This window comes from Typopeltis vanoorti, chromosome 7 (genome assembly GCF_054136105.1).
Source record: "Typopeltis vanoorti isolate ZY-2024b chromosome 7, IOZ_Tvanoo_1.0, whole genome shotgun sequence".
NCBI classification, from domain to species: domain Eukaryota; kingdom Metazoa; phylum Arthropoda; class Arachnida; order Uropygi; family Thelyphonidae; genus Typopeltis; species Typopeltis vanoorti.
This window is the reverse complement of record NC_143555.1, coordinates 38,169,707-38,194,330: the sequence shown is the minus strand read 5'-3', so window position 1 is coordinate 38,194,330 and position 24,624 is coordinate 38,169,707. Positions and strand designations below refer to the sequence as shown.

Sequence of the window (24,624 nt, the reverse complement as noted above, 5' to 3'; positions counted from 1 at the left end):
GTTGCCTTGGTCTTGCACTATGTGCAGGGTCAGCTAGACTTGCAATACTTGCAGGTGCAAACTTGACTTATTTGTCTGTTTGCTTACTTGGGAAATGGTGCAAAACCAGGTTTAAAATAGCTTGGTATCTTTAACATTTATTATACCCAAGGTAAAATACTATCTACAATGTGTGTGTGTGTGTGTGTGTGTGTGTGTGTGTGTGTGTGTGTGTGTGTGTGTGTGTGTGTGTGTGTGTGTGTGTGTGTGTGTGTGTGTGTGTGTGTGTGTGTGTGTGTGTGTGTGTGTTGTCATACTTAAATTTGCATAACACATCAATGACACCAGTTGTTCATTTAAATTTATACATCTTATTTGATTGAAATATTATTTACCAATTGTATTTACTGAATCTAACATGCAGAAAATAAATAAAGTGAAAAATACACTCTATATTTTGTTCGTTAATTTTCTTATTGTTAATTTTTGTGCTGTTGTTCAAAGGGATGATTTCCCATGGTTGCAGAATTGCCATCACATGGTTTTTGGCAATGTGACACTCATCTGAAGGTTTATTCATTTGTGATCTTGGGAATTTGTTACTGTAGTAAAATTAAGGGTTACATTTTTATTTTTTTTTAAAACCAATACATATATTTTTGAACACTGTTATAAGCACAAAATATATAGTTATATTTCCAAAAACATATAAAAGTACATGGATTATATTTCACGTTTAGGGCAACACAGATCATTTAAATCAAAAACAGGTCTGCCAATTAAAATCGTTAATGTTTTGATTTTTCTCTTTCTTTGGCAAGCAATATTTGATATTTGCATGTTGATTCTATTTATCCAATCTTTTAGTTTGTCCAGAGATAGTGAACCAATTTCCCAGTTTAGCTGATGATTATATTTTATTAATCATGCTACCAGCCAAGACGTCTATAGACGTTAAGGTTATCCATGAATGCAAAGTACGTTTTAAAATTATAATACCATTGATATTGTATTGAAATATATGATGGATACGAAGCATATGAGGATGTATATTTGATCCATAATCGCTGGTGTGGTGGTTAACCAAGAATTCTGTTTTTTAACTCTTTCAGGTAATTCTTTCCAAATACATGTTGATTTTGTCAATGCATATCTTACAATCATTCCATCAGAAATACAAATTTCTTTAGAAAATAAAGTTGAACCCTAATTCAAATGAAATTGAACATCAATAATACCAATGATAACTGAAGCTTCGTATTTTTCACCCACTGTCAATTTTTCATATTCTTTTTCCTTCATTCTTCTTGTGTTACTTCATTTGGCACCACAGATAAATAGTTATTTATTATTATTCCAGAGATTATTAGCTCTGATCTTATATTTTATGTTAACTTGCTGTTACAAAATTCCAAACAACTAGAACATTACAGAAAGAAAATTTCAAAGACTTTTGGGGCTCACCCATTATTTTTATTTTACCAGACACAAACACCACTACAAAATACAATAACTGCAGTGGATGAACGAATTGCAATAACTAAAATTTACTCAGTTTTCCCTATAATGTCACAATGTGAGATAACATTCATATGAACATTATGCACACCAGCATGCAAAAACTTGTCCATGAGTCATCTGGCAAAAGTTACATTTTTGAAGAAACAGTCAGAGTAAACAATACTATAATAAAAAACAATTGAGAACAATGCCAACCATTCACTTATCTACATATCATAAAAACAGACATTATTATTATTATTATTATTATTATTATTATTATTATTATTATTATTATTATTATTATTATTATTATTATTACTATTATTATTATTATTATTATTATTACTATTATTATTATTATTATTATTATTATTATTATTATTATTATTATTATTATTATTATCAACAAATTGCTAATAATCAAAGTATGGTCCTATTCATGACATTGACATCCTAATCATGACATTGACATCGCTACTCCCCATTCACACTACCCCTATTTGGTTAAAAGTGCCCCACCAATCATGACACAATTCCTTATCTCTAACTATCACCCACAATGCCATATGCAAACCATTTACTTATTTACATCTCATAACAGCACACAACCATGACACTGATGTCACTTCCCCCATTTACCCTACCACTATTTGGTTCATAGTGTCCCACCAATGACGACAACAATCCTTATCTCTAATATCACTCACAATTCCATAAGCAAACCAAAACGCACGACCTGACGTCAATGACACATATGTTCCCTAGAAAAATTCCAAAGATTCCAATCTCGTGATATCATACAACAAATCACACACAATGTCGTCTCTGATCTTATCAGCCAATCACGTCATGAATCCTTATCTTATCTTGATCTGTTTCATAGTGCCCAGTATTCCACTGTCAGGCTGAAAAGACAGATCTGGTTAGCCTATTGAGCTGAGCATTATTAAAAGTGAGTGGAGAAGGCCCGTGGTCATTTATAAGAGAAAAAGGCAAAACTCGGTTTTGGAAACCTTGAATTTGACTAAGTACATTTCATCCCAATCAGAGATGCAGTTGAGTTCAATGTTCGTGACACTTATTACAGATGAACTTGATGCATCAGATGTGTGAGCACTGCAAAATTTTTTACATGAGCATTCACTGGCAAAGTATAACTACGCTAACAGTCATGACATCTATAGATGTCAAGATTATCATGGATGCAAAGTGCATATTAAAATTGTAATACCATTGATATTACATTGAAATATATGATGGATACGAAGTATATGAGGATGCGTATTTGATCCATAATGTCCGGTAAGGTGGATAACAGAATGTACAAAACAAAAGCAGCTCTCTTATAGCAGAAGGAATTATAAAGGTTGTGATTTGGACAGTCGTGATTGATTCAGTAGAAATTGAGGTTCAGTCAGAAACAGAACACAGGTAAAGATGATTGAAGATGATGCTGATAGATGTCATTTGACTTACTCTTGATTCCATGGATGTTGATAATTTAATATGAAAGATTTTTGTCATTTTGAGTTTATATTTTATTTATTTATTTATTTATGATTGGAGGGGTAGTTATTTTTTTTTATTTTATTATTTTTTTTGGCTAGCCACATAGACACTATACTTATTTAGGCTTAGTTTGATTTTTAATGTTATACTCATAAAAGATGAAGAGTAAAGAAAAGAAGCAGAACTTGGAAAGAAGAAAAATAGCCATACAGGAAATATCCAGTTTCCAAACCACAGCTTCGTTTCGATATTTCCCCCCTCCATACATACCATTACAGCCTACCTCCAGGTACTAACTGGCAGTGTACTGGCAAAGAGTATATGCGCCAATTGATTGCATTACTGTCTGCTTCGGTTCCAAACACTAACTAGTGGCCAGCCTGTGGCCACTAATTTACTGCTCTACAATCAAAGATGGAAGAGACATTGGATCCTGCAATATGTTTGGCATGGCCTCAAAAAGAAACACTAATGCTGCATATGAAAGGTCGAGGGTGGATAGAAACCTGAACCCTTGCTCTAGTAACCAGCAGAAAGCACTTCAGTTCTCAAATAAACAAGGGCGGGGGTGTCATTGGATACTGAAAGTCATCTTCTGCCTACAACTAGTTGGCATTTATGTAACTAGGAAAGTATCCCTTTGCAAAGGAATATTGCTGTCAGCAGAGAATCAGCAGAGAAACAAGCCAAAGCACAAGATAGCAGGAATGATTGATCTGGAGAGGCCATTTATTGCACATCACCGGTGTCCCTTGCTGCTGGAATACTAACTGTAGCCAATGCTTAGTAGAAATACACCACATCATGAGAGGGAAGGCTTGGTTTTACCCATAGACTCTGTATGTTGCTCATCGGCACACAGTGGCCCAGATCTTTCTTCAGTTGGGTCAAGAATATTGATTTTACATTACAAAAGCCCGATTACGAAACAATTTTTTATGCTTATCTACTTTTCTTGTTTTGTGTTATTTTATCCTCTCAAAAAGGTCATTAATATTAATGGATTAATAAATGAATCTATTAAGTGTGAACAATGATTACAGAATTTTTAAAACTCTAACGAAAAAAAAAATTAGTACGAATTTTGGTGCCTTTCATATAATATATATGCATTTTTTCTCTGTTTTTGTGTTAAACCCATATTGGATGATTGGACAACCTATTGTACGTTAACATGTATGGGAAGAGAGAAGGAGGAAATTGTTCACATGAAGGTCTCTAGATTGTATTAGTTGAAAAACGCATATATCCGCTATTTCTAACAAGTGCATTGGTATTTCATTGCTGCTGCTGCATTCTAGAAGGCTATTCCAGAAGGAGGCAGCAGCAATTAAAGAGGAGTCAAAGAAATACACCATTAAGGATTCGTGACATCAGTGGCTGATAAGATAAGTGATTTCATTGTGTGTGATCTGATGGGTGACACCATCAGAACAGAATGTTTGGAGTTTCGCTGGGGGACAAATGTGTCAGTGACATCACATATGGAATTATGGATGAAGGGTAGAGATAAGATAGAGTATGGAATCCTTGGAATATTCCTGAGGCACATCTGTCAGTGACATTACATTATGTGTTTTTTTGGTGTATGGAATTGTGGGTGATGGTTAGAGAAAGGATTCATGACATCAGTAGTATGTAATGTTTGTAATTTCCATGGAGGAACATCTGTCAGTGATGGTTAGTTGTTTTGGTTCGATTATGGAATTCTGGGTAATGGTTTGTATATGAAATTGTGAGTGGTGGTTAGAGATAAGATCAAGTATAGAATCCTTGGAATTTCCCTAAGGGAAAGATCTGTCTGTGACATCATGTTGTGTGTTTTGGTTCACATATGGAATTCTGGGTAATTGTTCGTGTATAGAATTCTTCATAATTGTTGTCATATTGCATTATGGGTAATGATTCTCATATGGAATTGTAGGTGATGGTCAGAGTGTGGAATTCTGGGATGTGGGTGTGTTTGTCATTGACATGAGATGAACACTTTTTCAGAAGAGGCATCATTTTTTTTCTTTCATTTTCACATTTTCTAAAATAATTAATTACTGGATATCAGTGGTGTTCCATCATCCTCCACTCAAACACAGACACACACAGATTTGTTTTTCATATACACAAGTAATACAAATATTTTTATTGTCGCCTGTGTAGCTCAGTGGATGTGGCGTTTGCACACCACCGCACTAGGCCGTACGAAGGAAGTCTTGGTTTCGAGTCTAGTAGGCGACTAGAGGAAATTTTTCTAAGCCTTTTTTCGACCAGTTCCCGAGTTAGTCGATCTCTGGCATGGGCAAGCAGGTTTTTCCTCCCGGAAACTCGGGTTTTTCGTCCTGTAAACTCAAGAAAATCGACCGTAGAACCCACATTATTTCAGACATTAAATATATTGTGTTAGGGTTAGAGACCACGAGATGGCGGCACATTTGAGCCGTCTCTCTTCACTGCGTACCGCTTAATTAGTGATAGCCTTGGGCCATCTGTCTCTGATTGGGTACCAGTGGAGATTGAACTGCCCACTCAGTCTCCAAAAGTTAGATAGGGCTAAATGGTCTCGCCTACTCCCGTATATACGGGAATAAAAAAGGCGTTAGCTGATTTTTTTTTTTTTTTTTTTAAATTTTAAGGTCTGAAAACTTCAATACTTTGCTTCATTAAATGTTACAATTTTTTTCCATGATTAAACAGAATTGCATTAAGGTATAAAATTATAAATCAATTTATAAACGGAATAACTGATTAAAAATTTCAGTGTAGTGTAATTTAAAAATGAAAAAAATCCAACAACACCAAACTTTGTTAATTTAGGTTTACAATTGAATATTTTTTGCTTAAATATTAATTACAACTATATTCCAAGAAAATAATTCGAAACATATAATTACCTAAAAATATTTCACAAGTTTTAATTTTCACTCAACATTTTCCAATGAGTTTATTAATCAAAATGTTCGTTACTTACTCTTTTTTTTTGGTTAGAGTACATCAAAATATCTCGTCAAGCAAAAGACTCTTAATAACGGATATCATAGGAAGCACAACACAATACATTTGATATATTGTTAGTCTCAAAATGACACCATGCATGATTATCCTTTCTATGTATTCCTTTATCACCATCTATACACAATCAGTCTCCATATAGTGCTCATAAATGTCCCATAAAAAGAATCTTTATCGAGTTGAATAAAATCTTGGAAATCTAATTTAACAACAGTGTGAAATTAACACAACCTTGCAAACAAGTGTACCTATGAGTTTACAGGCGAGACAGTAGTTTATCACTAAATATGTGCAAACACAAAGAATGAAAGGTGTTATCTGTTATACACAATTTCCTGTTGTCCTCTCCGATAAGTATGGATCTCTTGTTTGGAACTTGTAGTAGAGGATTCAACAGGTATCAGACTATTAAAAGTAAGGTATCAGACCTAATATTCAGTTAAAATACGAAAATGACAGCATTATTAATTAATGATGCTGTCATTAATTACGGAATGATGGAAATAATGATGGAAATCTTTATAATGGAGCCGTAACTTTATTTCCGAAATAAATTTGTATTTCAGATAGAACTATTTTAAGATTTACCTGAAAATCAAATAAGTGAATTCATTGCAAATTTCTAGGTGTTATATGAACTCTTCTAAATGACACACTTTTTTTAAAAAAGAAAGTTCATTCCTCTGAAAAATATGCATGATACAATTAAAGTGAATATACAGGGTGGCAAAAAACATTTATTACCAAAAATCGCCGATAGGGAAAATTTTGGCGCTGGCAGAGACCAAAGCAGTCAAATATTTGAGTAAACACATGTAAAAAGGATTATGTAAATTTTACTGTGCATACGTGAGAGCAGGTCCACCAGTTCCACTTAAAAACAGATTAGGAATGTTCAGGCAGTTATTCGAATGACTAACGAATTGTGCTCAATATGCATCGTACCTTGCCTCAGTGTGCTTGACTTGTTAAATTGTTTTGCCTTAAACAGTGCAATTCCATTGTTGTCCTTCGGGAATTTAGAAGGCTTCATAACCTGTACAGGTCCTATGTTCAGCTGTAGCACTGACAGTTATGATTAAGATGTTTGAAGAAACTAGATCACTAGGAGTTAGACCTGGCAGAAGATGGAAATAAGTGCAAGAGTAGACAGTAACAGACGTTACTACTGCAGTGTTTGTCGACACAGGGACCAGTACTGGTACAAGGGCTATGCCATAGTTTGCAATCTTGATATGGCTTATGTTATCATCTGGAAATCTTATGGAAAATGTTTCACTTCTATCTGTATAAGTTCAATCGTGTGCAAGCCAATGCAAGCCGATTTCATAATAGGACCATACTTTGATTATTAGCAATTTCTTATTAGAAACTTCTTTTGCCATCACAAAAAAATAGTTATTTATTATTATTTCAAATGAATATTAGCTCTGTGGTATACTTTGATAACTTCTATGTTACAAATTTCCAAACATTTAAAACTTCAGCCTATAGCCTTATCTTTATGGGAGTGTAAATTCAATGGCCTCTAATTATGATTCATATCTTGCCTTTTGATATTCATGCATGGTCCTTCTGTGATGCTAATAATACCAACATTCTAATTGAGATTATCGATTTTGGTTATCGAGTATATAGAAGAAATGTTTCCAGGTAACTCAAACAATTCAATAGTTAGCATAATACATTTTTCCAAAATAATTAATTACAGGATATCAGTTTTGCCTACTTTTTTCCCGTTCCCAGCATTATTTTTACTGAAGTGATTTTTTTATATTTATGTTTTTCTTGTATTATGATGTCTTATGATCTGTGTTAATGATTCTTCTTAAAGAATTTTTTGTCACCGATTTTTATATATATGATCTTCATTTAGATGTCATTGTCAAGATTGCAAAAGTTCATTACATTACATTTTCCTAAAGAAATGCTAACTTCGTTTTTTACAATAATTAAAGAGAATTGCATTAGGGTATATAGTTTTATATATCAACTTCTAAATAGAATAAGAGAATAATTGAGTAAAAATTTCACTGTGGAAAAAAACATCAACAACACAAAACGATTGTTCATTTAAGTTCACAAATGCATATTTTAATTTGCAGAAATAATGTTTACAAGTATATTCCCTGAGAAACTTTAGTTTATACTGTATTTTCCAATACGTTCAATAAGGAATATGATCCTTACTCACTGTTTCTTGATTACATTACATAAAAATAGCTGGTCATGCAAAAGAGTCTTAAGAATGGACACCCCTAGAAAGCACAGCTCCATACATCTAATTAGGTGTTAGCCTTAATATGACACCATACCTCCCTAAATGTTCCATGTATTCTTTTGAAACCAGATATAGAAAAGCAGTCTTCGTATAATGTTGGCAAATGTACCAAAATAAATAAATCTTTATCGAATTGAATAAAGTCTTGAAAGTCCAATTTTACCATTGAAGAACTTAGATGATGAGCGATAAGTTTTCCCTTGATATGAATACATAGTAATTCAGTTTCTAAAAGTAGTAAATGATTATCAATATCGTATATTTTCAGTGAAAATCTCTAAGATTCTTCACAAGTAATAGAGAAAACTTTACTTCCACCAGCTCCTGTATCATCAAAGTAGTTCCCCATCTTGGCATTTGAAAATATAACAGTCTCTGAGGTGAAATTCATAGTCTACTCTTCTTTGTAAGTAGGCGAGGATATCAGACCACTTCCAGTGTAACTTTTCCCAAGTGGTCCTGGATAACCACATTACAATGTATATATCTTCTAAAATAATAATCGGTTTCCATCCTTTTAAAGTTGTGTGAAGAGTTTTGTCTCATGATATTTTCCTGAAGAAAGAAACTTTCAAAGACTTTTGTGGCTCATCTATGATTTTACTTTATCAGACACAAAACACCACAACACAATACAATAGCTGCACTAGATGAACGATTGCATTTTCTGAAAAGACAATGGACTCGAATGGTTTTCCTTACAGTACTGTTTAACTAGACCATTTCTTTAAAAATATAACATTTGCACAAGATAACTCATGGACATATTTTTGGATGCTGGTGGATATGATGTTGATGTAATTTTATCTTAATTTGTGACATCATAGGGCAAAGCTTATATCTGTGGCTTGGATAGTTTTCTATATTATTTGTCCTTATCATGTTAAGTATTTTTTCCAACAAAAATAACCAATAACAATCAGAACAATAATTATTTATTATTTTTATTATTGTTTCAACTGAACATTTTCATGTTAAATTTTTCCCCACTAAAAATTCTGGCAAGTAATTTAACAACCAATTACTTGTGCTTCCAAGCTACTTCTGTAGGTGAATTTTGTATTCCAAAAAGTTGACACAGCTTCTTGAAACATTTGAATGTTGACAGGAACAAATTAACACGTTCGCTGCCAACTACGAGTATACTCGTAGTTCGTATATGAGCTTCACAAGCCAACTACGAGTATACTCGTATGTCGATTTTCCGACCTCCTATGCCAAACACGAGTTATCCCTTTGTATAATTACCTTAATTTGGACCCTTGGATTCTGAATAATGCGGAGAGCATGTCTGGGGGCTTGGTAGAAGAGAAATAATTTCAACTAAAATATAGTATATTGTGTATGTGCCTCAGATGCCAACTACGAGTATACTCGTAGTTCGTATATGAGCTTCACAAGCCAACTACGAGAATACTCGTATGTTGATTACCAACCTCGTATGCCAAGAGTGAGTTAATCCGTCGTATAACACGTAATTTGTATATCAATTTAAACTAGTAAAATCAATAAAAATAAAAACCAATCAATGAAATAAAAAAGCACTCAGTAAAATAAAAAAAAATCAATTTATTCAAATTAAGAATGGTACATTTTAAAACACTTTTCCACGCACAATGGTGGTTTTTCCTGGCAAACAGGACAATAATAACGTGTTTCGCGTCTACGTTTGTTTCTTGTACAGACACGGCATGGCTTTGTCGGTTGATTCTTTTTTTTCTGTTGGTGGTAAAATTTCCAAATAATGAAAATCCCGATTCCTCCTGATATTCTCTGATGCTGTAAGTTCATCCATCCCTTATCCATATTTGAATAACATCTGGTGGATTGTTTTTCCTATTATTTCTCAGAGTTCCACACACATACGTTTTTCTGTTGGTAAGCGATTCTGTTAGAGCTACAGAATTATAAAAATTGTCCATATGCAATACATAACCCCTGTCTAAATATTCTTCCATCAAGTGGAATACAACATCATATGCATGACCCATTTTCGCTAAAGACGATTCAGATTTTCCTGTATAAATTTTTATTTTTATCACCAATCCATTTGATTCGCACAGTTCATAGAATTTCACGCCATATTTATGTTTTTTGTTTTTTATGTATTGCCGTAATGCCAGTCTACCGCGCCACAACACCATTGACTCATCAATACATAAGTTTCTGTCTGGTGTGTAGCAATTTCGCATTACACTATTAAAATGATCTAGGACTGGTCTTAATTTGTGCAATTTATCATTAGATGCTTGGGAATTATCTGCGAAATGCAAATGACGCAATAAAATTTGAAATCGATTTCGGCTCATTTTAGAGCGCCAAAATGGCAAATTGTAAAGTTGATTTGTACTCCAATAATGCTTAATAGACGGTAAATTACAAGGACCCATATGAAGTAAAAGTCCAAGAAATAATTTCATTTCAGGTATGTCTGTTGCTTTCCAGTTAAAAATTCTTCGACTTTTTTTGAACTGCGTTCGGCTTTCCTCAATATTTTGTAAAGCATATAAATTGGTTTGTTCTACTAAAATTGTGAGAAATTCTTCAGAAAAGAAAAGTTCAACTAACTTTTGATACTGAAATTTCTAGTGTCAATTTTAAAACCTGCAGTTTCAACAAAGTCAAATTGTGGGGGCTCCTCTTCTGAATTTTCCCAATAAGTTGATGTTGATGCATTTGGCTGTTTGCTATCTTCATCTTCAAAAGTTTCTTCATCATCGGAGTCACCGCTAGAGTCGTCTGTAGGATCATCTTCGGAATCGGAACCAAATATTTCATGAAATTCAGCATCGCTCATATTAGCATAAGCTTCCACTTCTATATCAGTAAGTTTTCTTTTACTGGTCTTGGCGAAATTGAAGGTTCTTAGAGACTAGAAACTAAAACTGAACTAGATGCAATAAACACCGTCATCAGCGCATGTAATATATAGCTGGAAGTGATACGAGATTACTCGTAGTTGGCGTATGAAACAAAATTCTGTCTGATAAGCCGGCTACGAGATTACTCGTAGTGACCTTGAAGATGGGAGTGATACGAGATTACTCGTAGTTGGCGTATGAAACAAAATTCTGTCTGATAAGCCGGCTACGAGATTACTCGTAGTGACCTTGAAGATGGGAGTGATACGAGATTACTCGTAGTTGGCGTATGAAACAAAATTCTGTCTGATACGCCGGCTACGAGATTACTCGTAGTGATCTTGAAGACGCGAAAAGCGCTTGGCGTGCGGGAACAAACTATGACTGAGTAGCGTGGCAGCGAACGTGTTAAACTAATAATTCATTGAGTAGATTTTCAAAAATGTCTCTAATTAGTTTGTGGCAAGACATTTCACAAGATTTGTATGCAAACTCACAAATTTCTTTTGGATTTTTCGATTCTAATCTGTTGGATACATCTGTTGTCACTATTTTATTCATTTTAAACTTTATCCATTAAAAAACCCATAATTAAGTTATTTGCTAGCTCTGTCTTTTTTGTTCTACTTGTAGAATAGTAGGTCTTAAAGTTTTGAAATAGGTTTCGACTGTCAGTCACATGATTTTAAACTTTTATCATGTACAACTGTGTGAAAAGAAAACAAAATGTGCCCTCTTTATTTTTGAAAACACCATCAAGAGTTACTAATGTTACTTGCTCAAACAACGTTTTTGATGTAAGAGCAAGTGACTAGTTCTGTCACTCATATGTCCGAAATTGTTGGAAGGGGAAAATATAGCATTAGGTTGTGGGGGGGAACAGGGTTGTCGAGTGGGTGAAGGCAGTCTTCCCAACAATGACTCCCTCACCCCCTCTCTCTCCTCCAGAAGATATCCACTCAGTCAAAGGATTCAAACCGATAATCTCTGCTTATCAGTTTGAGTTAAGTGATATCACTATCAGATATCTGCAAATGGGAGGCCATTCAGTCCCTTGACTGAGAAGATATCTTTTGGTGGAGAGGAGGGTGAGGGAATCATTGTTGGGAGGGGACAGGATAGTCTCACGACTATCCTGTCCCCTCCCCTACCTTAAGCTATATATTTTTCCCATCCCTACAATTTCGAACATATGAGTGACAGAACTAGTCACTTTCTCTTACATCAAAATCGGTGTTTGAGCAAGTAATATTAGTAACTTTCGATGGCGTTTTCAAAAATAAAGAGAAAGTAGATTTTCTATTCTTTTCACACAGTCGTACGTGGTAATAGTTGAAAATCATGTGACTGACAGTCGAAACTTTTTTCAAACTTTCTACCCTACTATTCTACAAGTAGAACAAAAAATGACAGAGCTAGCAAATAACGTAATTGAGGGTTTTTTAATATATATATCATAAAATGAATAAAATAGTGACAAGTTTGTTGTTATATTAGATATATGCAATGTTAGAATAGACAAATCCAAAACAAATTTACGAGTTCGCATACAAATCTGAAATTTCTTGCCAGAAACTATTCAGAGACTTGTTTGAAAATCCATTCAGTGAATTATTAGTCTTATTTGTTCATGTCAAATTTCAAATATTTCACGAAACTGTATCAACCCTTTCAGAAAAAAAATTCAGCTAAAAGGTAGCTTGGAATCATAAGAAATTGGGCGTTAAATTAATAGCCAGACTCTTAGTGGAGAAGATATAACATGAAAAGTAAAGTATCAGACATAATGTTCAGTTGAAACAATAATAAAAATAATAAATAATTACTTTATTTGCATTGAAAAAAAACACCTAACACAATAAGGATAAATAATGTAGAAAACTGTTCGAGCCACAGATATAAGTTTTGCCCTATGATGTTACAATGTAAGTTAAAATCACATCCACAGCATATCCACCAGCATGCAGAAACATGTTCATGAGTCATCTTGCAAAAATGTTACATTTTTAAAGAAATGGTCAGGTTAACAGTTCTATAAGGAAAAACAATCAAGTCGAGTGTATTTTCAGTTAATGCATTCGTTCATCCAGTGCAGCTATCATATTGTGTTGTGGTGTTTGGTGTCTTGTAAAGCAAAATAATGGGTGAACCACAAAAGTCTTTGAAATTATCTTTCTTCAGGAAAATAGCATGAGACAAAACTCTTCACATTGCTCTCAAAGTATGGAAACCGATTATTATTTTAGAAAATATGCATATTGTGATGTAGTTATCCAGGACCACTTGAGAAAAGTTACAGAGGAGGTGGTCTGATATCCTCTCCTAATTGCACACAAGAGTAGACCTCGAATTGGACCATACAGACTGGTATATTCTGAAATGCCAAGTGAAGAACTAATGGTAGATGATACATGAGATGGTGGAAGTAAAGTTTTTTCTATTAGTTGTGAAGAAGTTGAGAGATTTTCACTAAAAATGTATGATATTGATAATCATTCACAATGTTTAGAAACTGAATTACCATATATTCGTATCATGGGAAAAATTGTCACTTACCATCGAAATTCATCAATGGTAAAATTAGGCTTTCACTACTTTATTCAATTCGATATAGATTCTTTATTTTGGGACATTTACGAATATTATATGAGACTGCTTGTGTATATCTGGTAACAAAAGAATCCATGGAAGTTTAGGGAGGCACAGTAGTGCTAACACAGTAGTGCTAACATCCAGGCTAACAGCTTATGAGATGTATGGGGCTGTGCTTCCTATGGTGTCCTCTCTTAAGACTCTTTTGTGTGACCAACTAGTTTGATATAATGTAATCGAGAAACAGTGAGTAATGACATTTTCTTTATTGAACTCATTGGAAAATGTTATGAGAGTTAACTAAATTTTCTCTGTGAATATATATGTGAATAATATTTCAGCAAAATAAAATATGCATTTTAAACTTAAATGAATGAACATTTTGTGTTGTTGATGTGTTTTTCACAGTGAAAGTTTTACTCAGTTATTCTGTTTAGAAGTTGATATATCAAACCATAACTTTATACCTTAATGCAATTCTCTTTAATTATTCTAAAGAAAATTAACATTTCTTTAGGAAAAAGTAATGAACTTTTAAGATCTAGACCAGTGGTCTTCAAAGCATGGTCTGTGAGCCACAGGTGACCTGTGGAACTGTTTGCCATGGCTTTCCTGCCATTTTGAAAAATGAACTACTTAACATTAAAATGCGATTAAATAAAAAATAATTTCATGAGGTCTGCAGGCCACTAATCTATACTGAAGTATTTAGAATTGTAACAATGCTTTCCAGATTCACAAGGAACATCCTGCATTTGATACTTTACATAAATTCCTATAAAATAAATATTAAATGGACATGCTTCTTCAGCCATCTACAAGCTCTAAGTAGTACTTAAGTACTGGTAATAAAGTCGCAAGTAGAGGGTGAAGCAGTATTTCGTTCGAGTATGCTGTCTAGTGCCTTCCAGATACATCTCTGAGGTTCTTGGTACTACATTACTTTCATATACATACAAGAGGATCTCATCTACAGTCAGCTTATTCGTGTATAAGCAAACGCAGGTGCATCATGTCAGTCACACCCTATTGTGGTTTTATATTGCCAGACTTTATTCATTAGTGTGAGAAATATTTCGTGGATAATAGCGATCAGATATCAATTTTGATTCATTTTTGGGTTCTCCTTCCATAACTATGGCATCTACGAGTAAGAAACGTAAATGCAGTGATTCTTGTCGTGTTTTTGTTGAAAAGTGAATTAATGAATTTGTACTTTCTTGTATCAATCGACGATAAGCCAATATGTTTAATTTATCATGAGTCAGTGTCAATAGCAAAAGAATACAGTATATAACCACGCTGTGAGACAAAGCATGCATCCAAATTCGATCACCTTCAAGGGCGGCTTCATGTGGACAAAGTGATTTGTCTCCAAATTGATTTAAAATGGAACCAGGGTACATTATTTGGAAGAGAGAAGAGAGTGAAGTGTGCATCAAAGTAAGTTATATAATAGATGAAAAAATTGCTAAAAATTCAACAGCCTTTTTGGACGGCGAGTTTGTGAAAGAGTGTCTCATCACTGATGGGGATATTCTGTGCCCAAATAATAAGGAAGTGTTTAAATAACCGTGTTTCTCTGGGATAACTGTAACACGACGTGTCAAAGAACTTACCAATGACATTGAAGGAACTTTATGAAAAGGGTCATCCGAATTTATATCATATTCACTTGCTTTAGATGAGAGCACAGATGTGAACGATACAGCACAACTGGCTGTCTTTATCTGTGGCATTGATCAACAGTTCAATTTGACATAAAAACTGCTATACTTATGAAAGGAATGACAAAAGTGACTGATGAAGCCGCCAAGAAAAGGATTTAGCATTTCTAGTTCAGCTTAACCAACCTGAAGGGTGTGGTAACTGATGGTGCCCCCACTATGGTGGGAAAGAACGAAGGGTTTTGTTGTACTGCTATGGAAAAAACCGGAAATAGAAGAAAAAGATTATTTCCATTAAGATTGTGCAATCCACCAGGAGAATTTGTGCGCGAAAACTATAGGATTTGAGAATGTCATGAACGTTATTGTGACTGTCGTAAACACACACACACACACACACACACACACACACACACACACACACACACACACACACACACACACACACACACACACACACACACACGATAATTTGGAATGTCATGAGGGATCACTGAACTTGAAAGCCTGAAGTAATAAATTTCAATAAGTTTGTAAGGTGTGTAGGGTGCATATTTCTTGTTCATCATATGTCATTAAGGCTATTTTACAGGCTACTCTATCTTATAAGGTTCCTGTGTCCAAAAGGTAATTTATTTAGCATATCCGGGGTGTAGAAACTTTGAGTGGCAGTTTCTTAGTGATTATCATATTTATATTTGATATATTTAGTTGTCTGAAGTCTTGTTATACGGTATGCGTTTCTGATTATCTGTAGTTGGAATCGAAATAATATTTCAGCATAACTGCATACTGGCATAAGGGTTTTGCTGTTAGTATTTTGTGCTCTGACATTGCGGTGTATATAAAGCCAGTGTTTGGTTCCAAAAGATAAGATCAGTTTCAGTTTTATCACTCTATACTATGTGTGTGTGTGTGTGTGTGTGTGTGTGTGTGTGTGTGTGTGTGTGTGTGTGTGTGTGTGTGTGTGTGTGTGTGTGTGTGTGTGTGTGTGTGTGTGTGTGTGTGTGTGTGTGTGTGTGTGTGTGTGTGTGTGTGTGTGTGTGTGTGTGTGTGTGTGTGTGTGTGTGTGTGTGTGTGTGTGTGTGTACCTGCAGAGTTTGCCAGTTATTGTTCGGAGTTTGTTTCGTTATTCGGTTATTCGGTTATTTTATTTGGTTATTCTAATTCACATCTGCATCGAAGTTGATCCAAAGGTATGGTATTGTTTCAACCTGAGTGGTGTTGGTGATAACAAAAAGATAACAAGCTATTTTAAATATAAATAAACCCAGTTTTTTTCACTCCATTTCCCGAGTAAACAAACAGACAAGTCAGTCAAGTTTGCACCTGCAAGTGTTGCAAGTCTAGCTTACCCTGCACGTAGTGCAAGTCAAGACAACTTTATATATAAGGTAGTATAAGCTCTGATCACTATTCTTAATATTTACCCTTAATGCAAAGCAGATCTCCTGGAGCAGATGTATGATGCAATGTATTAAAGGCAAGAGGACGCTACCCAGACCGGTTTACACCTTTATTGAGGTCTCGTCAGTTGGAGCCAGACTAAGTAATACTAAGTTTTAAGTAATACAGAGCTTATAAGTATTTTATCAAAACAAGTTACCATAAGGTGCTTTGACCTTATTAAACAAAAATCTCAGGTTGAGAAATAGATTTAGAAAGATTTTTACCTTGGGTATAATATATGTTAAAGATACCAAGCTATTTTAAATATAAATAAACCTGGGTTTTTTACTGCATTTCCCAAGTAAACAAACGGACAAGTCAGTCAAGTTTGTGCCTGCAATTGTTGCAAGTCTAGCTGACCCTGCACGTAGTGCAAGCCAAGCCAACTCGTAGTAAATATAAAATAAGCTCTGATCACTATTCTTAATATTTGCCCTTAATGCAAAGCACATCTCCCGGAGGAGATGTATGATGCTATGTACTAAAGGCTAGGGGCCACTACCCAGACCGGTTTCGACCTTTAATGAGGTCTCGTCAGTCGCAGCGAGGCTAAGATATACTAAGTTTTAAGTAATACAACGCTTATAAATATTTTACCAAAAAAAGTTACTATAAGGTGCTTTGACCTTATTAATAAAAATCTCAGGATGACAGATAGATGTAGAAAGTTTTTTTACCTTCGGTATATTTCTTAGCCTGGCTCCCACTAACGAGACCCCAATAAAGGTCGAAACCGATCTGGCTAGTGGCCCCTTTCATTAGCCAACAAATAAATTGAATATTTATATAACAAATATATGATTATTTTTAAGGGTGAATATCAATTAAAGTGCCTACTGAGTTAAAAATACAAATTCTCCAGTTCCTAAGTGTTCCTCTATAAATCAAGTTTACAGTACATAGTCATATACCATGGAACTGAAGTAATGAATAATGCCCGATTTTACGTGGATTTCAATTCAAATTTATTAATTAGTAATGTACAATATGTAATTAAAGTAAATGTTTACTTATTAATGCATGCGAGATATACAATATCTAGTTGGTCTAGTTATTTGCATTTTAACAAGCAAATTAATCGAGTGATAACCGTTGAAAATTTGCTGTTACCAGATTTCAAGGCTTAACCTTAAGTTAAGAGGTAGCTGGAAGAATTTTCGAGAATGTTATTGAGGGATATTTAGAGATATTATTAATGACCTCTAGAGAATTTATTATCGGCACTTCTGTAGTAATACGATAGTTGCTTATAACTAATTTGCATGTATATTAAAATTACTGGTTGATGCAATGCTAGATGATGCTAATTTTCTTCATCATCTTACTAATTTTACATCGGGGATTTCATTGGTCATTACGATTAAATCATTGCATCTTTACTATGAAGCTATGCCAATTGTAACTCAAAGCAATGTGACATACTCAAAATCAAATAGAAAATCGACTTCTACCTTCAAAAAAGAAAATAAATCACATGCATCGAATCAATCTGTAGTGGAGAGAGCACAACAATCTGTGGAGTGCCACGAGGAACTGTTCGCTCTCTCTCTATAATTCTGTTATCATCTCTACTGCTCAAAACGATTAGGGGATATTTTGGTTTTCCTGTAAATTATAAGGTTATAAAATTAATTTTCAAATGTAACAAATTTATTTTAAAATATTGAGAGGTCATCCCCACCTATAGGAGTTGCCAGAAGGTGTACAACCTTATTATTTGATCTGATCCGATCTGATCTATTCTATCTGATCACATTCCAGATTATCTTCATCTCCATAACGTTCGGCTACATACTTCGTCCACCTTATCATGTTTTCATTTTTTTCAACAAATATTTCCTCTTTCACTCTTTAAAGCATCACGTTTTGTACTTCTCTTCTTTCCTGAAATCAAGTTCAAGCCTTCATTAAACTTTCTCATATCCATTGCTGTATCATTTTCCTCTATTTCCCAGCAGAACGAATTGAGTCAGTCTTCCTTTGCCTTTTTGACCAGAATTTTACTTATTTATTATAGTTTTTATATCTGACTTGGGCTCGTCGTTGTTCTTCTTCCAATTTCTTCAGTCGTCCTGTTTTTATTATCTATCACTTCCTCAGTAATCTCTCTCTTCACTTCCTGTTCCATATGACTTTTAGCACATTCCTTAATTTTCTGTCTTACATCTGTCCAGATTACTTCCAATGGTCTATCAGTACCAATATTGCTGAACTTATTTTCTAGTTAACCTTGATATTTCTCTCTGATATATTTTCTTTTTAGACCATCAATTCTTATTTTTTCTGCGTCAGTCTGTCTTCCCTTTCATTACTTTCCTCCAAGCCCCTAGGGCCCACCAGAGACATCCTCTCTTCTTTTCTTTGCATTCATATTCCCCATTATTATTACAATGTCTCTGTTATTTTTCAAATCAAAACATTCTTAAATTTGTTGATAGATCTCTTCGACTTCTTCCTCTATATAATCTGTTGGAGGCAAGTATACTTGAATTATAAGGATATTTCTAGGTTTGGCCTTTATTTTCAAGGCAATCGCACTTTGAGAGCTACGCCAATATCCCTTCACCATGTCGGCTATCTTTTTATCTAAAATTATTCCTACACCCCTTTGATGGTCTTCTCCTCATTGATATATTGAGTTAACATTCGAGGTGCCCATATTTGTATTTCTCTTGAGGTTCATTTTCTTATGTTGTGTCTTTACATCAGTTCCAGAACTTCCAGAAGACTTTGATCCTACAGAATCATTTGAGGTCTTATTATCCTGGGACTCCAATTCAGATGTGCAAACCCACTCCCTGGTAGTATATAGCACGAGATCAGACCCAGGGGTAGAAACTGTTCTTGTGCAGAATTCATTCTTCTGTCTTGTCTTGCTCATAATAATTTGGAGATGTCTGTGAATATCTTTAGGTAGAAGATTATTTTCACGGATCGGTGAAGCTTGAATGCTTTGTTGACTGCGTGAAGAATTAAAAAAACCCACAAAACTACGACTTTCCCTAAAGTCGTAGTTTTGTGGGATTTTACCTAAAGTAGGATTTTTCATATTATCAAAACTTAAACGACGCACATATCATTGGTGAGAGAGTTTCATTAAAATTTTCGTATGAGTCAATGTATATAATTAATTACCTACCTATAAAACTGTAATCCCAAAATATATCAATACATTGCAGAATATTATTAATATCCTGTCACAAGATTGAGAACTCTTAACAAATAGTTAACAGCATGCACTTCACTTACTTGTTAATGTTTGGCTCTATTTCTTTGAGAACGTTGTATGACTGGAATGGCAACCAACAGATAGCAAATATGGCTATTACGAAAAATAGCATTTTGATCACCTACAATATCAAAAAAAAAAAAACGGGATTTTTAGCAATAGCTTAGAATAATTTAGTAGTTATTTTGAAAAAAGAAACGATTTATATATAATTTTTTTTATAATTTTATGAACTTGATTTTTTTACATATATATATATATATATATATATATTTAAAACTTATTAACTGACTTCAGAAATTAATTGAGTTTCACTACTAGTTTCATCGGAATGCCGACTTCGTCAGGTGAATACAGTACCATGGAGAAAACATCTTAAAAATATATTGTGTTTTAAACAAAAAACAGAGTTTAGAACAATTACTACTTACTAGTTTGAAATTGAGTCCGAGCGTTAGTTCTGGCGTGAAACACACACACATTGTGTGTGTATGTGTGTGTGTGTGTGTGTGTGTGTGTGTGTGTGTGTGTGTGTGTGTGTGTGTGTGTGTGTGTGTGTGTGTGTGTGTGTGTGTGTTTTAAAGCTATTTTAAACTGGCTTACTTGGGAAATGGAGTAAAACTAGGTTTAAAATAGCTTGGTATCTAACATTTATTATACCCAAGGTAAAATACTTTCTACATTTATATCTCCTCCTGAGATTTTTATTTAATAAGGTTTAATAAGGTTAAAACACCTTATAGTAACTTGTTCTGGTAAAATACTTATAAGCTCTGTATTACTAAAATCATGGTATTTCTAGCCTGGCTCCCACTGATGAGACCTCAATAAAGGTCGAAACCGGTATGGGTAGTGGCCCCTTGCCTTTAATGCAAAGCATCATACATCTCCTCCAGGAGATTTGCTTTGCATTAAGGGTAAATATTAAGATTAGTGATCAGAGCTTATTCTACTTTTACCATGAGTGCCTTGGTCTTGCACTATGTGCAGGGTCAGCTAGACTTACAACACTTGCAGGCGCAAACTTGACTTGTTTGTCTGTTTGCTTACTTGAGAAATGGAGTAAAACCAGGTTTAAAATAGTTTGGTATCTTTAACATTTATTATACCCAAGATAAAATATCTTCTACATATATATATACATCAAAGAAATAATTACCTTCAAAAATTATAAATTCCAATAATTTTATTCATATTTAATCCTTTATCCAAGTGCGAAGAAACAAAATATATACGTCTGGAATACAAGGCAGGCTATTTCTATATACTAGAGTTGGGCAAAATAATGTAAAAAAGCGACGAATTTTGGGAATAGAATTTATAATAAAATACTGAGGGATTCATTATCCCCTTAACTTAATAGAATTTGTGTTGGCTACATCGGAAAAACTTGGTGGTGGCAACACTGAATATTTTTGTATTGTTTGGATTACACTCGTTTGTTCTGCAGGTGCATATAAATAATCACACTAATGTGGTTATTTGTATTTAAGACTGTTTTAAATATAAAATATAAAGCTAGCTCCAGTCGAGGTAGTTTGAATTCTTGAGGTTTGATAGTATGATCTATAAACAAGTACCTGTTTGTGGTTTGGAGTGCATTCCAGAATTTCCACCAGACCAGGGATCTTTAGCTAGTATTTTCACAAGTCTAGAGCTAGAGGTGGAGAGATATCTTGATCTAAAGGAATGTTCATGTTATTTCTCATTTAATTTATTTCTTTCACGGTATCTTCTTCTCTTGTGAAGCATGGAGGAATGGTGTAGTAAAGAACAGGCGACCATTGGAGAATAGTTATTTAAGGTACCAGAGGTGATTCTCACTGTTATATTAAGCTGTGTCCAGGAGAGTTGTGTGATGATTTCGGATCCAAACTGACGAACAATACTCTGCCACTGGGAAGAGCAGATCCATGGCTGCTGTTATAATAGAAAAGGCATTGTTTATGATGTTGTTCCTGGCAGATATCTTTAATTTAGTTTATTCCAAATGTTTTCGGTATGTTAAGCTACGGCAGTGTTTCTCAACCTTCTTTGATGTGTACTCCATTTTTTGATATTAGTTTTCGTGGGCCACACACCTTTCCCCTTTGCAATTCATGTCTTGATACCCTGAAAAAACTCATAAATGTTAACAAAACAAACTTCTTTTGTTACCAATCGTTGTGACCTATTATTCTCAATTCAGCTTGTCGAGTGACCAGATAGCAATAAGCATTTAATTGCCTTATGTTCAATTTCGTAATGGATTATAAGCAGTTGAAGAGTTATTGTTTTTAAACCTATAGAAAGAAGAGCCACATCACTTGAATTGTTCAAAATATTGGACTATTTTATATGCAATGCAAACATACAATTGAAAAATTTTTGTTAGAACTAGCACTGATGGTGCTCGAATTATGTCAGCAAGGTTTAAAATGTTACAAGACCTTCTGAAAGAAACCTCTCCACAATTTATTTGGACATTGCATGATTCATAGAGAAACTCTTGCTGCAAAGGAAATGAGTCGACACAATGTGCTAACTCCAGCTACAACCGTGGTGAATTATACAAAAACTGAGACCATTAAATTAAGAACCAGCGGAAAGCTGTTCCAGTAGCGAAATGTCAGTTACTGGAATAAATAATAAAACACACCCCAACTCAATATCACCAAAGTTCAAGATCGGTACTATCAACATAAGAAGCTTGAATGGCAAAGAAATGGAGCTAGCTGACGAATCTAATAAGTACAGATCGACATTATAGGGATGACTGAAACAAAAAAGACAAAAACGGATGAGATCTTTCTGAGCAATAAATACAAATATTATAATCAGTCAATGGCAATCTAGGAAAAAGAAAGAGTAGACATAGTATTCAATAGTCAATACTTGGCTAAAAGAAGAAAGCAGATCAAAAGTTCCAGGCAAATAAGTCTGCTTGTGCTTTTATAGAATACAGAGATAAATGTTGAGACAGAGACTAAGAAAGCAAAACACTGTGTAAGACTAGCTAATAAACGTCATGGGAAGATTTTGGTAAGAACATAGACGATAATTATCAAGAAAGTGGCAAGATATTCTGGAGGTTGTTGAAGAAACACAGAAGTGGAGGAAAGAGAGCTTTCAGAGTACCCATATATAAAAAGGGAAATAAAACTGAATTTGAAAATTACAGAGGTATTTCTCTGCTGAGCGTACCTGGTAAGATTTACGCAAGTATACTTGCGTAACGATTGAGAAGGATTGTAAAAGAAAAGCTTGGTGAAAAACAACTGAATTTAGGCCATATATTGGCTGTTAGGATCAGATTTTTACTTTTCGAGAAATAGTTGAGAAATCATGTCCATATAACAAAATCTGTATTTAGGTATTTTTGTAGATATGGAAAAGGCATATGACAAGGTGCCAAGAGAGAAGCTATTCAAAACGCTACAGTTATATGTTGTTAATGGGGCATTATATTAAGCAATACTTAGCCTTCGTTTGAGTTGTTGTAAGTCAGAAGTTAGAATTGAAGGAAGTACAGGAAGATGGTTTAATGTTAAATCTGGTGTCAGTCAAGGATGTATATTATCTCTTCTGTTATTTGTTATCTATATGGATCACGTTATGAAGGAAAGTGAAATTAAACTTGATATCAAAATTGGAGATGTTAATGTCAGCTCTTTGCTTTATGTGGATGATGTTATACTTCTAAATAAATCCGCTGCAAGGCTACAAGATTCCCTGACTGAATTGAATAACTGTTGTAATAGATATAGTATGAAGGTCAGCAATAAGAAGACAATGAAAATAGGCAGAAGCATTGAAAATAAAATATCAACTGCATTGTGAATGGAGAACTATAGGACAAGAAAAACATTTCAGCTACTGAGGAACAATTTTTAGTGAACATGGTAAATTAAACATGGAAAGAGTCTACAGAATCAACAAACCTGGTATGGTATGAAGTCAGCTGAATAAAGTTATGTGGAATAAGAGAGAAATTAGTCAAAACACTAAATTAGCTGTATACAAGACAGTGCCGAAACCAATTTTAACTTATGGATCTGAGAGCTGGGTCAGAAGTAAAAGCCTTGACCAAAGACTAGGTAAAGCAACAAAAATCTCAGTAATGTTTGCAAACCTCGAAGCATTTATCAAAACCTACAAGAGAGAAGATCAACACATCAAAGTTTTGTTTGCAACTATTGAAAATGACCACAGATATGAGAGTCCTGAGAATAGAGGCATGAACAGATGGCATCAATGGCAATATCATATTAAAAACGAGGATATTAGTTAAAAACTTGGATTGTTAGTATTCAGGAAAGTGTTAGCAGAGCTAATCTCTGGTGGTATGGTCAATTAAATAAAATGGTAGATGAAAGATTAGCAAAACAGCTGTTCTCTGCCAGGTTGGCAGGAAAAGACCCAAAGGGAGACCAACATGTAGGTGGATTGATAGGCAAAAAGTGCCTTAGAAGATAGAAATAAAAGTTCTGATAATGTTGGAGTCTTGACAGATAACAGATTGATTTGGAGGAAAAATTGTAGATAGGCAGTTAGTAATGATGTAAATTTTTC

At 34.2% G+C, this 24,624-nt stretch overlaps 1 protein-coding gene across 1 annotated transcript in view; it reads right to left on the bottom strand.

The window, feature by feature from the left end:
- LOC150104598 (prolactin-releasing peptide receptor-like) overlaps positions 1 to 24,624 on the bottom strand; it is an 84,421-nt gene that overhangs the window by 21,524 nt on the left and 38,273 nt on the right. The window contains exon 2 of the mRNA XM_090395591.1: positions 20,094 to 20,194. Within this exon, the coding sequence (XP_090251717.1) occupies positions 20,094 to 20,194 (101 nt within the window). The remainder of the gene's footprint in view (positions 1 to 20,093; positions 20,195 to 24,624) is intronic.